The 14,227-nt window shown below is 39.7% G+C and overlaps 2 protein-coding genes across 9 annotated transcripts in view; one reads left to right on the top strand and one right to left on the bottom strand.

Moving 5' to 3' along the window:
• Positions 1 to 733, top strand: part of TATDN1 (TatD DNase domain containing 1) — a 43,030-nt gene extending 42,297 nt beyond the window's left edge. For all 8 annotated transcript variants that reach the window (XM_060115509.1, XM_060115515.1, XM_060115513.1 and 5 more), the window contains one exon: positions 554 to 733. In XM_060115509.1, coding sequence (XP_059971492.1) covers positions 554 to 656 — 103 coding nt within the window. In that variant the 3' untranslated portion in view covers positions 657 to 733. The remainder of the gene's footprint in view (positions 1 to 553) is intronic.
• A 606-nt stretch (positions 734 to 1,339) lies between these two features.
• Positions 1,340 to 13,726, bottom strand: RNF139 (ring finger protein 139). The gene is made up of 2 exons (XM_060115507.1): positions 13,219 to 13,726; positions 1,340 to 3,410 (listed from the first exon to the last, which is right to left on the bottom strand). The coding sequence occupies exons 1-2, from the start codon at positions 13,397 to 13,399 to the stop codon at positions 1,597 to 1,599; spliced, it is 1,995 nt and encodes a 664-aa protein (XP_059971490.1). The 5' UTR covers positions 13,400 to 13,726; the 3' UTR covers positions 1,340 to 1,596.
• Positions 13,727 to 14,227: the final 501 nt, after the last annotated feature.

Genomic DNA, 14,227 nt, shown 5'->3' with positions numbered 1-14,227 from the left:
TGCTGGTGGTGATGCAGCAATTTCTTGCTGTCCTTTACGAACAGTTCTCTAAGCAGCGGCTTTCAAACTTTAACTGCTATCCCCACAATACCACACTGTGACTCAGTACACTTGCATGTATAAATAAAACCCAAACAAAAATGAAACAGTACTTCCCTTACTAAATGCAGTGTGCTTTTTTCTTTTTTAAAAGCACATCACGACCCACTAATGTGTAATTAACCCACAGTGTAAAAGGACTTTTCATTTCCACTGGGTTAATTCCATAATTGTGGTACACATAATATGGACTGGTTTTGTAATTTACTTGAACCTGGTGCCTGGCTCTAGTTATATGCAAGACTGTCTCAGAAATTTGTCTTTAACTGCTCTGTTTTAAATATCCTAGCAGTCAAACTTTCTGTTAACGTTGCTGAAAACTTTAACATAAAAAGCCTAACAGGCGTTAAAGATGCTAAAACAAACAGTATCTTTTCCTTTATGTGAAAAAAGATAATACCTTTAAAACAGAATATGTACTTAGAAATGTAATCATCCATTTTTGTTGTTTTAGTCAAATACTGGAAATAATGTCAGCAGTAAGAGATGAAGATCCACTGGAACTAGCCAATACGCTATATAACAACACTATTAAAATATTTTTTCCTGACATGTAATTGGTATGTGTCTCCCATTTTTCCATCATGTATATAAAATTTCATGGTAAAACTTAAAAGTTTCAATAAAGGAATTCTCTGGAAGTTGTCTAAAGAGGTATTATATCACTGTATGCCACCCATGAAGTCAGATGAGAATTTTTTAAAGTCACTTAATGTCTTAGTTTAAAATAGTGAAAACCCCCAAGTATTTCATGTTGTAATCTCTTCAAAAGTTCAAAAGGACAATTTTATGTCAACTCTGCAAACAGATTGGCTAACAAATATAGTGATTTTTACATCAAAATTAAAACAATTAGCACATCCTGGTTTATACCAAAGGTTAGTTGATATATAAATAAGCCTATTTCTCAACTCACACACTCTCTGAATTGGGACTTTCAAACCCAGCTCAACCACAGTGCTACTCTCAAATTTCAAAAAAGTGTCTCAATCACTTCTGGCAGCCTATTTTTTCCCTTAGTTTTAAAAATACTCTACATTTAGCATTTATCCTCTGGTCCAAATTATTTGATTTCTTTGATTTAACATGGTTTCCCCTGATTTGCATTTTTATTCTCTCCCACCCATTTTAAAGAAAAACTAGGGTCCAGAGTTAGATACGTTATATACTTTCATTGAGGAATCTTTGGCACAGTTGACGCACCATATTATTACATCTGTTAAGAAGTTATTTGTTCAAATTTGTCATAAAAATGTGAAAATTTTATTCTATGTACAATAATGTACACAAATTTAAATAGGTCACCAAAGAGACCAGAAGTAATTGAAGAGGTATATTTACAGTAGCACATCACAGTAAACGGAAAACCATTCACAGATTCAACATTGATACTGTTTTTGTGCTTGGTTACACACTGAAGTGAAGCGTATTACTCCATTTTGGACGAACTGAATTTTAAACAAATACCTCAATGACCAATGATTAGTAAATGCTATTTTAATCAGTATCATCGTTAATCAGTTCTTCAGCTGCTGTGCCTGTGTGCTGAATCACTCCATTTCTTTCTCTTTGAGCGTCATCATCACAGTCTGAACTGTCGTCATTCAATTCCCTGTCAGATTCAGCAGCAGCTTCTCTTACAGCTTCCTCTGGATTTTCATTGGGTGCAATAAATCCATTGTTGTTAGATATATTTGAATTATCCTTGATATCATCTTCAATGTACACTTTCTGATGGCACATTGGACAAGTATCTTGAATGTACAGCCATTTCCGAAGGCAAAGTGCATGGAAATAATGATTACATGGTGTAATACGAGCAGATGTTGTAAACTCATGATAGCAGATTGCACATACATCATCTATTTCTTGTAGGCGGCTCCCTTTTATTTCAGGAAGTGAATTAATTTTTTTGACAGCAGTTCTACGATTCATGAATGTCTTCCAGCCATTTTTTGCTTGTAAGTAGATGTTAAAATAGGCATGTAAGCACATCATACAAGCCCGAATTTTACTTCCGGACTCAAACATCATAGTATAAGCCCCATTTCCAAACATTACCACTCCAAAGATAAATTCAATAATATTGCCTGTTGAGCGGACATAGTAGACATAATCATCAAGCTTTTCCCAGAGGACATTATAGTAGCCATCAATCATGAATAACGTATAAACCGTGAGAGAAACGATTACTTTTAAGCAGAGTTCCACACAAAAGGCTGTAACTGCAAACAACCATGTATTTAGTGCATAGTGATGCCAAAGAACGTAACTGAGTATAACAGGAAGAATAAACAGGCAAGCAGAGACAAAGAGCACAGGAAAATGTCTACGAAAAGATGACACATGAGAGGCACTGAGAGACATTAATACAGGGTCTGTCATTCCGTGGATGAAATGCAGGACTGCAGTTAATAAAAGGCACATGTTTCTACTTAAGCGAATAAGTCTCTCTTCTGGTCTTAGCCCACTTAAACCAGTCTGAAGAGCCAAAATAAAAAATAAAACAGGTGCTACAAAGCCAAGCCGCCTGTCATCTTCTTCAGTTGATCCAATAAAGGCCAATATTCCAAGACCCAAATAATGGGCTATTGAGGAAATTACAGCACTCATGCCCAGTACAGTGAGTGTAGAATCACATCCACTAATTATAAGATTACAAATGAGGTCCCAGAAATCATCCCAAGAATTAAAGAAGGAATCGGTTTCATTTGCCATCCTTAAAATGTACATTAATACTGTGGCCTGAGCTGTCATTCTTGTTAGCCAAAAGACTCTCAGGACATCTGGGAAACGAATCCTCTTCCATGTGTCCTCCATCAGTAACTGTAATCCATAAATTCGATACATGTGCCTCACTAAAAGGTAAACGTATCTTGTGGAATAATAAAACCACTTAAGTTTCACTACCAAGACAAGCACTGTATTTAACGTGAGAATCAAGGAAGAAGTAAAGACTAAAGTCTCTCGGATGTGTAATGGTAGCTCTGTGATTAAGCCTATTACAGGAACCAAGAGATCCAAAATAATTAACTGTGAATAGACGGAATGAATTTGGAGTAGTGTAATGTATCCAATTCCAAATGTTAGCTGTAGAACGATGAGTGCCATCCACAGCGAGGGCCCTTTTCGAGGAAGCAGCTCAATTCCAAAAGCTGATGTGTTGTAGGCACCATAGAAGTCAATGTGCAAAGCAGCATAATAATTTACCAACACTGAAGTTGCAGCTAATAGAAAGGCTGAGCTGTACATGTAAAACTTGAAAAGTGATCGCTGTGACAAGATCAGAACAATACTGGATACAAATATACCTAAAAAAAAAAAAAAAGGACATTGGAATGAAACATTTTTAAAGAATGTTTTTCCCACTAACAGTTATGATATTCTTCCTTTAGTAAGGAAGTATGAATATTTTCAAACTGATGAACGTTAAGCCTCAAGACAATTTAGGCTTAAAGGCCAATAAATGTTTTTTGTAAAGTCAAAGTTCAACAGGACAGATCAAACATATCCTTAAAAATCCTACCCCTTATTTCTAATTTCCAAAGTAATTCAAGTAGTAGTATATGTCCAGACACTAAATTACGAAATTATCTTCAAGATGAGTTTGTCATGATATACACAGTTTAACAAGCTTTAAACTTGAAAGAACATATTCATAATTATTAAAAATATTTAAGATAATTCCATTACAAAAACATTAAGAGTTAAAAATAACCCAAGTGGAAAACTTGTTCCTATTAAATCTGAGATTTCTTTTTCTTAAACGTGTTCTTTAGAAAATCAAGTTTCAGTTTCACACTTACCCCTAATTTTCCTCCTCTTACTCAAACTGAACTCCTGCTGGCTCTTATTTTTCCTGCTCCTTAAATCTGAGTATTCTCCGTCAGTCCAAATTCACTTTTCTCTGTACATACTTTCCCACAGATACCAGACATTTCCTCCAAGTTTCCTTTTTCCTGTATGTTTGACTCTTTTTCTTCAAATAGTCAACCCTTTTTACTGTTCTTCAAATTACAAAAGTAACATTCAGAAAACCACAACATGTTTTAATAAATCTTCCCCCTCCCCCCTCTGTAAGCAACCAATGTACAGTCTGTTGTACATCCAGCACCATCTTTCTTGGTGCTCTGACAAGTTTTTAAGTGAGATTACGATAAACTTTATTATCCAAGGTTTCAGCTATGGGAACCACACCCAAATATTCACCTACTTCCACTTCTACATTACGACTGCAACACTCAAATCTTCTAAAACCTACTGAACCTACTCGCCTCAAACAGCTCTTCCTTGCGATTTCCAATGTCAGTCAGAGGTACCATTGTTACTCTCCTAACAGTACCTCTAGCCCCTCATCCTCAAACTCTGACAATCAGTGACAAATTTTACTTATACCTATACCTCCCTTTTCTCAGTGACACTCACCTATTAGTCTGTCTCTGAAAACTCTCTCATCCAAATCCATCTACAAGCCATCACCAAATTGCCTTTCTTCATGTCTCTGCTCAAAATACTGCAGCAGCTCTGAAATTACTGTCAATTAAAACCTACACTCCTTGTCCTAACATTCAAGGACCCAATTTGCTTTAAAGTAACATTCCTCCCAACACACACACCAATGCTCCAGATTTCCTTCCCAAACATACCCCTTCTTCTCTGCCATAATTACAGCTGTATTTACACTCTTCTCTTTGCCTGGCAGAACGGCCCCATCAACTTCCCAAATCCCTGACTGTTCAAATCCTACCCATCCTACAGACCCACTTTTCCTGATACTGACTGTTCCTTCAGCTTATCTATAGAACTTGGCGAAACTCCTAATACTCATACACCACCTGATACTGAAGTTTGTAGTTATCTGAGTAGGTACCTACTCTATTATAGGGTCCTTGATAGCGAGCAAGGATCCTACCTTTTACATCTATAGATCCCGAAATATTTTGTAGAAAATAAAATAATTGGGGAAATAAACGTTTCTGTTGAATTCTGTGTTCTATTTTTAAAGGCAGCCATAAAATACAGCCCACTTGGAAACTGAAACCTATGAAAAGGTAAGACAAAGCTGAGAAATCAGACCTTGGAGTACAGAAAAAGTGACAAACTCCAAATTAAACATCCATCTCTCCACCTGATTTCAGCATGCAACCAAGACCAACACTGCATAATACAATAGAGCCATTCCACAATCTACTGCAGTTAAAAGCAAGGGCCAAGCTCCTCCAAATGATGACTTTGCCCACAAACTTAAAATTTTATCCTGTGCCTATGTGCCTATGTGTTAGGTCATTTGTGCAAAGGACAACAAAAGAAAACAATCGCCTGGAAGATACATCAACCTCTGCGCAAGAACCACCCAATTCGCTGAACAAGTGGGCCACTAATAATCCTCCCAAAGAGCCCTTTCAACAGAAAATGGGCTTTTTTTTTGAGCAGGTTTAGAAACCCTTCCTCTGGAAGGTAACAGGAAATGGAATTTAGTCAGCCACCATATGCCATATGTAATCTTTCTCTACACAGAAAAACAGAAGTATTTTTTCCTGAAACAAAACTTAATCTCCTAAAATTCATCAAAACAAAACCAAGATAACTTCAGTTCTATTATATGTTACCTTTTAAAAGGTAGAAAGTCAAGCAGGGACTGTAAATTATTTTTAACTTGCTATTCACAAAGTGGTACATTAATTTTTACCTGTGAATATTCATGAACTTTGCTGTGACTTATAACCAGATCTTTTTATTCTAATAGCTTTTTTCCCCCCTGAAGCTTATTTTTCCACAGATTAAGGAATTATCTGGGTTTTAGAAATACTTCTGGACAAAAGAGAATGTGATAGACAAATAATGTAGTGAGACTACAACCTCAAAGTTTGGATGTCTCCTAGCAAGTTAACGATCTGATACTACTCTTTTTTTTTTTTTTAAAGTAAACACCCCTAAAGTTGATTTGTCTCCATTTAATCTTTTTTTAAATTTATTTATTTTTATTTTTGGCTGCGTTGGGTCTTCGTTGCTGTGCGCGGGCTTTCTCTAGCTGCAGTGAGCAGGGGCTACTCTTCGTTGCAGTGCGCGGGCTTCTCATTGCAGTGGCTTCTCTTGTTGCAGAGCAAGGGCTCTAGACGTGCAGGCTTTAGTAGTTGTGGCAAGCGGGCTCAGTAGTTGTGGCACATGGGCTTAGTTGCTCCCTGGCATGTGGGATCTGCCCGGACCAGGGCTCGAACCCGTGTTCCCTGCATTGGCAGGCAGATTCTTAACCACTGTGCCACCAGGGAAGCCCCTGATACTACTCTTTCTTGATCAAAATTATTCCCCAAGATTTAATAATGACCAAACATTTCAAGAATAGTATAAAATTATTTTAATTTTATTATTGTTTATTATTTTAAATTTATTATTATTATTATTTAAAATTATTTTAATTTTTAAAATTCTTAAATTTTTCCTTTATACTCATGTTCCTGTGTATGGAATGTAGAATCAGCTCTCATTTCACAAGAAAAAAAGTTAACTTTCCAAGTCTTTCAAGTAATATTCCCTCTCATGGCCTTCGGGAAGTGTTGTCAATAATATCAAAGTTTCGTTGCATTTTCACAACTTCAGACAGGCAACTCTTAATATTTAACCTGTAGGCCTAAGAAAATTCAGCCCCAGGACAGTTTCCTCATTAGGATTTAAGAGTGACCTGCAATAAGTAATCAAGGCTATATATAAATGCTACTTTATAAAGAAAAATCACCTTGGGACAGTGGCGCATAGAATTAACTGGAATCACAATTCAGGGATCCAATTCTCCAGTGATTAGAGAGCTTCACTAAAGTGCTCAAGGTAGGAAAAGCGGCAGGTATCAAAATCAATTCAGAGCTTTGAAGATATACATGAACTCAATTCATGAAAGAGTTCAGGGCCTTTTCAATTTGGATTACCAAAAATGAGCAAACAAAACAAGCTGAAAACAAAAAACAAACCACCATGCATGTTACACAGCAAAGTGTTTAATTCTTTTATGTGTAAAGTCCATTCATATCCTTAACCTTTCTGGAAGTTGGGGACTAAAAATTAGAAGGAAATAAGACATAACTCCCCAGGTACCTTAAATACCTTTAATATAAAATCTAAAGCAAGCTGTGGAAAAACATTTCAATGCCTGACAGAAGACGGAACAGTACAAAAATAAATGTTTTAACTACATAACTCCCAAGGGAACCCTATGCAATGAAGTATAGAACAAAGTAAATAAAACATCTTGGGATGTACATCTTGGGATGTCAGTCTGTAGGTGTACTTGACAAACTATAGCATAAAGAAAATTTTTCTATCAAACTCTTACTTTAGGTTAAAAAAAGTATTCTAAGTTTTTTATTAAGATAAAATTTGCTTTTAAATTAAATTTTTAACAACTATGTGTTTATTAAAAAGAAATATATGAACATGATTTTTTTAAAAAGTTCAACCCTATAGGTACTAAATGAAAAGTTAACAAAGTTTTGCATAAATAAACACACATTCATGGATAATTACTTGTTTTTGCTTTTTACCCAAAGGAGATCTCATTATAATAGTGGAGTTTTTTAACCTTTTCTAAAAATTACATTTCTGATTACTCATCAAAGAGGGCACCTTTCGATTTACTGACCATTCATGTTTCTTCCTCTGTGAATTGCCAGTTTATCTTTTGCTCATTTATTTACGGAGTTGTTTTTCCTTATTGAATTGTAGTCATTTAAAAAATATTCTGACTACAGATTCTTTGTAGTTATCTGTAATGCAAACATCTTCTCCAGATGTGTGGCCGCTCTTTTCACTTTCTGATGCTGGCTTTTGATTAACAGAGGTTTTTAATTTTAATATCGTTGAACTTATCAATCATTATTTAATACATTTGCTTTTACATATTTCTAAAGAACTTTTCCCTTACTCTAACCCTAAAAAAAAATTCTATATTTTCTTCTAAAACTTTTAAAGTTCTGCTTTTCACATTTAGATATTAATCCACTTAGAACTATATATATATATATATATATATATATATATATATATATATATATATATATATATATATATATATATATATATAATAAATTTATTTATTTATTTATTTTGGCTGTGTTGGGTCTTTGTTGCTGCACGCGGGCTTTCTCTAGTTGCCGTGAGCAGGGGCTACTCTTCGTTGCGGTGCGCGGGCTTCTCATCGTGGTGGCTTCTCTTGTTGCGGAGCACGGGCTCTAGATGGAGGGGCTTCAGTAGGTGTGTCACAGGCTCTAGAGCGCAGGCTCAGTAGCTGTGGTGCACGGGCTTAGTTGCTCCGCGGTATGTGGGATCTTCCCGGACCAGAGCTCGAACCCGTGTCCCCTGCACTGGCAGGTGGATTCTTAACCACTGCGCCACCAGAAAGTCCGAACTATTTATATATTGATGTGAGGTAGGGATCCAGTATAATTTTTTCCACGTGAATAACTAAATAACCACTAACTGAATAGTCTGTATTTACCTCAATGTATACTTCCCATTCTATCTCTGAAACACATCAAGTTTCTCTACATACATGGGTGGTCTGTTTCTGGGCTTTCTATTCTGTGCTATTTACTGGTCTATTTGTCCACCTCAGTAGTTCTCAACCAGGATCAGTTTGCACACCCTCCCTTCCCCTCCAGTCATCTGGCCACAATCCCCACCCCCCACCAAAGAATTATCCCATCCAAAATGTCAACGGTATCTCTGCTGAGAACCCCTAAGGCTATCCCAATGCAGTCATAATTACAACTGCTTCACTTTGTTTTTACACTTCACAGGTTTTCTGAGTTCTTTCTACAGCACCAAAAATAACTATCTCATTTTTTCCAACAACTTCATTGCATGGCTGAAACTGATAATGTTGTATAATGAACAGATTCTCTTTCAATAGACATTTAGATTAACAATTTGTTTTTGATTTGTTATTACCAACAATGCTGCAATGAATATCCTTGCCAACAGCTTTTGCACAACTATATCTTCAGGCCAAGTTCTTAGAACTGGAATTGTGAGTCAAAAGGTATACAATGAATTTTAGTTGATAGCACCAAATGGCTTTACATAGAAATAACACCTTACAAAAATTGTTTAACTTCATCTATTTCCCCATACTTCTGCCAAACTAGTTTTTATTCAAACTTTGAATTCTTCACCAATCTCATAAGTGAAATTTTGTTTTAACTGCATTTGTTAAATTATAAATGAGGCTGAGTAATTTTTGTTTTGCTTACTGACCATGTGCATTTCATTTACTGTGAAATGCTTATCCTGGGCCCATTTTTCTCTGGGAGTATAAATTTTTCTTACTGACAGAGTAAAACGTTTATTAGTACTTCAACTAAATATGACGCAAATATTTTCCCCTTAATGTGTCATTTTTAAGAATCTTTGTAAAAAAAGAATTTTTTCATAAAGAAGTTTTTCATTTTTATGTACTCAAATTTATCAAATTTTCCCTTGCAACTTCTGGATTTTCTTTTATGTTTAGAAAGGACTTTCCACTTCAGTGAATTGTCATTATATGAGTAATACTATTAAAACAAACTCCTATGCTTGCATTTTCTGCCTTAGATTTAGACTTGTTAATTCAGCATTACGCTGCACTGGGCTGCATTTCATTTAGCGTTGAACACCTAAGAATAGCTTAATATTCTTAAAAATTATATATATTATAATATGACCTTATTTGGATCTCCAAAATGAGATGCTTTATATTCTGACTTGCTGAAATTCTCTTATTAGTTTGATACCAAATAAAAGTAGAGCAGTAATAGTTTTTTGTAGGGGTAGGAGACTAAATTCTTCAGACACTAAATAAAACTGGATGCAGAATAGATTTCCATGTTTACAATTCCATTTTCAGGAAAAAGGTGAGAGTGACAAATTTTGAGATTTATATACAGTAGCACAGAGAGGTCTACAATTATTAAAAAAACTAACCAGGTAGAACAATTGATTTCAACCATCCTTTGGTATCTTTTACACACAAACCTGTCACTTTCAATAACAAATAAGATGCTTCATCGAATGGTCCTTAAATAGTTAAGACATTTGCTTTTATTCAGGATGAAATTTTTTACCACCAAAAACAGTTTTTAATAATTTTATCATTCTTACAAATGTCATAAATTAGCATAATTACACTGCCATAATGTGAGGAGCAGTCAAATGACAGATTTGGAAAATATTTTGTATCTCTCATAAAGTCTGACCCAGAGAATACTCTGGGATCAAAATTTTCAAATAAACAGCACCAACATTTTGCTGACGACTTCCAAAAACTGAAATATCTGTAACACAGTATGGTTTCCCCCCCACCCCGGTACGCGGGCCTCTCACTGTTGTGGCCTCTCCCGTTGCAGAGCACAGGCTCCGGACACGCAGGCTCAGCGGCCATGGCTCACGGGCCCAGCCGCTCCACGGCATGTGGGATCTTCCCGGACCGGGGCACGAACCCGTGTCCCCTGCATCGGCAGGCGGACTCTCAACCACTGCGCCATCAGGGAAGCCCCACAGTATGGTCTTAACTGAAGTATTAAAAAAAATCTTTTAAAGCTACCATGTTTACCAGTAGCTAACAATTAAATGGCCCTTACTAGGTTCCAGGTACTGTTACAAGAACTTATGTCCTTATTTATTGCCCTTAACACTTGATAAGAGAGATACACCATTATGATCCATCTTTAAAAAGGTACCGATAAGAAAAGGGAGGCACAGAGCAGGTGTAACTTGCTTGAGGTCACATTCTTCTTTAACCTCTCAAATGCAAACTTCTATGACTTACTACAAAAAATAAGAAGCAGGGATATAGTACAAGGAAAACACCAGATTACTTTATTCAGTGTTCTTAAACTACAAAAGATTTAACTAAAGAAAATACTCCTTTAAAGCTCCCTAGCCTGAAGCTCAGCTCTGAGTACACTGCACTAAAGCACCTGGTCCCCAAGGGGCTCTCAGAGGCTCTGTAGTTACACGCCAGAAGAACACTCAAGACAGTGGCTACACTACTGGCAGAAAGAGTATGTGAATCCTCTCAAACCCAGTTTTGTTTTGGTTTCTTTTTTCCAGCTCCTCCACCATGGCCTCCTCCCTCCTCTCAAAGCAGAAGCGGGGAAAGCCCCTCCTACCAGCCTCAAGTCCATGTTACAATACATTTGGTTATTCAGTGCCCAAAACAACACTTGGTAATCCCAAATTTCATAAAGTTCCCTAGAGCCTCTGCTCTCTCTCTAGCAAACTCTCTCTTCTCCTGTGGGGTTCAGGAATAGAAATCATCAGTGTTCTCCATTTCTCAGTCTCCGCAACCCAGGAATTAGCACAGGCCTTGACTGCACGCATGTCATCAATTAACGTGGAGAGGCGGGGAGGGGTTGGGAGTCTATCAGGCTCAGCTGGGACCACCTTTCTATAATGAGACAAGCAACTGCCTGTTAATTTATGATCATGATGAGTGACTTCTAACTGGCAGGAATAAAATGCTTTCCCAACAGGTCCCCATTCTTATTAATTTCATTGTAACACTATTTAACTAACCTCACTTGTATTCCCTATCAGAATTAAACAAAATATGTTAAGTACAAAACATTAAAGCTAGCTAATGTTCTTTTTTTATTGTGGTATAATCAATAGATAACATTATATCAGTTTCAGGTGTACAACATAATGATTCGCTATTCCTATACATTGGAAATCACACAGCTCCATTTTTGCCACAAATAAGAGGGCATTACATTTTGCAGTGGTAAGCAGGATGGCTGGGATTAAGTAGCTGGTGGGTTACTGAGAAGTCTTGTGCTAAAGAACATCACGTTCACATCTGTTAGTTTTAAGGTCTAGCATATAATCATTATTATAGCATTCTGTATCTGGATTGCAGCTGTACTGAGGAGGAAGATGAACCATGCCTGATGTCATAAGATTGTTAAGCCTAGGTGCTGGCAACCAATTATTTGCTGTGTATCAAAAGCAAAACACTTAACCTCTCTCAGTTCCCTCATTTGTAAAATGAGAATAACACCACCCACCCTCCTTTGAGGGATTTTTGAACGTTAGGTTAGATAATACCAGTGAAAAGCCACTGCAAAAGTAAAGTACCAAACAAATGTAAAGTGTTGTTATAAACAAAACTCAACATTACCACTTTTTTAAAAAGTAGGAATAAAGCAGCAACAGATGGCTCCTAATTCAGAAAGGCTTGGTAAGGACCTCACCATCAGCTCGTCCTCAGCAACACTTCAAAAGCACAGCCTCACTAAAAACTAACACAAGAATTACCTCATCAACAAAATTTGCCACGTTTCAATTACTCAAAAACTTTTTAAGCGTAAATGCTTCTCACTCTGGTAATGCAAGTGAAAATGGGGAGTGAAGTATAAGATGCTTTTAACACTCCATTCATATGCAACGAAGACACTGATTTTCAAGTCTTACCACTTCCTAGCCACGTTTTAATAACCGTTCTCAATACCTTCTTCTCTATTCACGGAAAATTTTAGGACTCGTTGTAAGTATCGCCTTCTTCGTGAGGATTTTTCTAACAGTTTCAAGGTCTGACATTCTCTTTCGTTTGGATGTCATTTAAATGACAACATACGAGTACTCTGCATTTTGGAAAGGGGGAAACTGAGGCCCAGGCCTCGGCACGACGAGCCCAAGGTCACACACGGCGAGATCAAAAACGTAAGCAGAGTTGCTGTTTTTCCAAGGCTGTCGCATAGAACGCGGTTAAGCCAGTACTCATTCCCCTAGAGAAACAGCAGGCACAGAGCCGCATGCTCACACCTCGCTGCTTTCTCCCCGCCCTCGCTCAGAGGCAAAAATGAACAGGAGACTGACTCGCAGAGAGGACCGCTCCGCTGTCAACTCTGAGACAAATGTCATCTCCTCCTCCCGCCCGACCCGCAAAGACGCCCCCGGGGGGAAACGAAACTAGCGCGCGCATACACACACACACCACCGCCTGCGCGCGGCTGCCCTCTCCCTCTTGCACGTCTCGGCCCGCGAAACTAGTACACACACACACCCCACAGCCTGTGCTCGGCTGCCCTCTCCTTCCTGCACGTCTCGGCCCGCGGAGCCGTCCCCGGACGCAGGCTACCCCGTCCCCCTCACCAAGGAGCCGGAGGAAGATCTGGAGTCCGATGCAGAACCGGCTTTGGCTGGAATCGTAGTAGGAGTTGAAGATGGCGTCGATGATGTAGAGGCAGGGCACCCGGAGCGCCACTTCGAGCGCCGCCCAGACATGCTGATGGGCCATGCGCACCTGCTGCTGCGGGGGCCCCACCGCCGCCATGAGCCGCTGCCACACCGGGGCTGGGCGGGCCGGGCAGGGCCGCGCGGGGCAGGGGCCGGGACGGCGGCCGGGGGCGGAGGCGAAGGCGGGCGACTCCGCCCCCGCCCTCCCTCCTCTCGTGTCTCTCTCACGGCCCGCCCCGCCGCCCGCTCGCGTCTCTCGAGCTGGAGCAGGCGGCGGAGGCGGCGGCGGCGGCTCCCGGGAGGCCTGTGGGTGTCGGTGTTTCCGGCCGGCTATGGTCTGGCTCCTCCTCCCTCCACCGCCTTCCCCGCCCGCGAAGCCACCATCTTGACCTCGCCCGCCCGCCTCTGCAGTTGCGGCTGTTGCCAGGCCCGGAGGCTGCGCCCGCGGTCACGCGAAACCGCGGAAGCCGCGCGCCGACGCTCGCGTCATAATAGGGCGCTAGGGGCGCTCCCCTCGCGGTCACCACGCTCGGCGTAGCAGACGTCCCTGTTGTTGCCATGGTTTCCGCCCATCTCCGGAGCCGCGGCCGCCTTTGCTGCTTTTGGCGCCACCCAGTGGCGCAGGCGCTGTTGGGCAGCCGCGCCCTCCAGCCTCAGGGTGGGCGCCTCGCCTGCAAAGACGTTGGCGTTGTGAGGCAGTCACTACTTCCTCGGGAGGGAATTATTAGCTGCTTTATTAGAGCCCATTAAACGTCCCATAAACATGATTCAGAACTGCTTGGCAGGAGGAGAGCCAAAGGGCGCCGCCTGCCAGAGCTACTCCACCCCACCGGGAAGCCGGGTCTGAGCGGTCGACCTTCCGGGGAAGATGCTACAAGGCCGCCTGTCGGAGGCGTCGCTGCGTGCAGTGTATGGAGCGGCCGCC

This window comes from Mesoplodon densirostris, chromosome 13 (genome assembly GCF_025265405.1).
Source record: "Mesoplodon densirostris isolate mMesDen1 chromosome 13, mMesDen1 primary haplotype, whole genome shotgun sequence".
Classification (NCBI taxonomy): Eukaryota; Metazoa; Chordata; class Mammalia; order Artiodactyla; family Ziphiidae; genus Mesoplodon; species Mesoplodon densirostris.
The sequence above is the reverse complement of the archived record's forward strand: the minus strand, read 5'-3'. Positions and strand labels throughout refer to the sequence as shown.

What these genes read in the sequence shown, in the direction of transcription:
- RNF139 (XM_060115507.1), bottom strand. Translation starts at nt 13,399, where the DNA reads ATGGCGGCGGTGGGGCCCCCGCAGCAGCAGGTGCGCATGGCCCATCAG. An exon ending in GATCTTCCTCCGGCTCCTTG is followed by an intron (nt 3,411 to 13,218) that starts GTGAGGGGGACG and finishes TTTTTTTTTTAG; the next exon opens with GTATATTTGTATCCAGTATT.